At 52.9% G+C, this 2,161-nt stretch overlaps 1 protein-coding gene across 1 annotated transcript in view; it reads left to right on the forward strand.

Moving 5' to 3' along the window:
• SCAMP3 (secretory carrier membrane protein 3) overlaps positions 1–2,161 on the forward strand; it is a 10,919-nt gene that overhangs the window by 5,275 nt on the left and 3,483 nt on the right. The window contains 3 exon segments of the mRNA XM_018565250.1: positions 146–283; positions 901–1,025; positions 1,768–1,892. Coding sequence (XP_018420752.1) covers positions 146–283; positions 901–1,025; positions 1,768–1,892 — 388 coding nt within the window.

The raw sequence follows: 2,161 nt of genomic DNA on the forward strand, positions 1-2,161 counted from the left end.
ATATATGTCTGGTATGTCTTCTCTTATTTGGGCCATTAAATATCTTCTCAAAAGCATTTTGTTATCTGTTCAATAAGTGTAAAAATATCCCCGCTGATCCTGCCAGAAATCCAGTGTTGACTCCCTGTGTGCTCCTCCCCCCTAGATCCCACCCCCGTACCATGAACCGTCTGCATTTCAGGCTCCGGCTACTCTCCCTACAGCCACGGCACAGCCAGCCGTCCCCGCGGTGAGGAAGATCAGCCCGACCGAACCCAAAAACTATGGATCATATGGAACCCAGGTAAGGAAGATAGCCTAATATATGGGCGTGGGGGGGGGAATTGTCTAACTTGACACCGGGTCCCACATTATATCTGCCCCTCTCCTGATGATAGATTGGGGGGGGGGGTTGCCTCCATCAAACCGAATTGCACCCTGTTTTCTCCCCTCTCCTCCTCTCGATATATGTGGGTTCTCCTACTACCACACCAGATCCCACATTGTATCCATCCCTCTCCTCCTGATATATGGAGGAGATCTCCTACTACCACACCGGATCCCACATTGTATCCATCCCTCTCCTCCTGATATATGGAGGAGATCTCCTACTACCACACCGGATCCCACATTGTATCCATCCCTCTCCTCCTGATATATGGGGGGATCTTCTACTACCACTCCAGATCCCACATTGTCTATCCCTCTCCTCCTGATATATGGAGGAGATCTCCTACCAGACAAGATCCCACATTGTATCCACCCCTCTCCTCCTCCTCTCGATTCATGGAGGGATCTACTACCATCACGCTGGATTCCGCTTAAAATCCATCCCTCTCCTCCTATTCCTGATATTTTGGGAGTGATTTTCTACCATCACACCGGTTCCTACATTCTTTCTGCCCCCCCCCTCTGTTGTAGGAAACCGCAGCTGCAGCCACAGCGGATCTTCTGAAGCGCCAGGAGGAGCTGAATCGGAAAGCGGAAGAGCTGGACCGGCGGGAGCGAGAATTACAGAATGCTGCTCTGGGGGGATCTGCAGGAAGGCAGAATAACTGGCCTCCGTTAGTATGTAGTGGGTCAAGGGAATGTCTGGGTGCGGTATGAAGGTGTGTGGCTGGGGGGATCGGTAGGAGGGCGTGAGTGCAGTATGAAGAGGGTCAGGGGGTATGAAGAGGATCAGAGAGAGACCAGGCACATTATGAAGAAGGTCAAGGGAGGCTGGATGTGGTATGGTCAAGGTTGGGGTGGAGGCTGGGCACGCTATGTAGTCGGTTATGAGGCGGCTTGGTGTGGTATGTAGAAGATTTGGAGTGTAGTATGTCGAAGGTTGGGGGCCCGGGGTGGTATGTAGAGGGATTGGGAGGCCCGGTGTAGTATGAAGAGAGTTGGGGTGGATGACAGGCTTAGTGTGTAGAGGGTTGGGGTGGATGCCAGGCTTGGTGTGTAGAGGGTTGGGGTGGATGTCAGGCTTGGTGTGTAGAGGGTTGGGGTGGATGTCACGCTTGGTGTGTAGAGGGTTGGGGTGAATGTCAGGCTTGGTGTGTAGAGGGTTGGGGTGGATGCCAGGCTTGGTGTGTAGAGGGTTGGGGTGAATGTCAGGCTTGGTGTGTAGAGGGTTGGGGTGGATGCCAGGCTTGGTGTGTAGAGAGTCTAGGAGGAGGTTGGACATGGTGAGGCCAGACGTGGTATGTAGAGGGTTGGAGTGGGGGAGGCATATGAAGAATTGTGGAATAACCCCTCATTGTTTTGTAGACCTGAGCCACTCTTCTCTTTCCTCACAGGAAGGCAGAATAACTGGCCTCCATTGCCATCCTTCTGCCCCGTCCAGCCTTGTTTCTACCAGGACATCAGTGTGGACATCCCACAGGACTTCCAGAAGACCGTGAAGATCATGTACTACGTGTGGCTGGGTGAGGACTCTGATCTCTCCTATCTCTCCTCCTCTGTCTGTGACGTGTCTTCTGTGTTACAAGGAAATGGTGGAGCTCACTGTGTATTGGTGGACGGGTTTTTGTTTTGGCTCCTTCCCCATGTCCTGATTGGTTGTCCTGTCCGCCTGTGACATCACTTTTCTGTGTTTTACCCACCGTGGTCACCATTTTTTCTCTCTCTCTCTCTCTCTCTCTCTCTCTCTCTCCCCCCCTCTCCCCTCTCCACTCTCCCCCCCCTCCCCCCCCCC

Source organism: Nanorana parkeri, unplaced genomic scaffold (assembly GCF_000935625.1).
Source record: "Nanorana parkeri isolate BGI_ZX_2015 unplaced genomic scaffold, ASM93562v1 scaffold823, whole genome shotgun sequence".
In the NCBI taxonomy this organism is placed as follows: Eukaryota; Metazoa; Chordata; class Amphibia; order Anura; family Dicroglossidae; genus Nanorana; species Nanorana parkeri.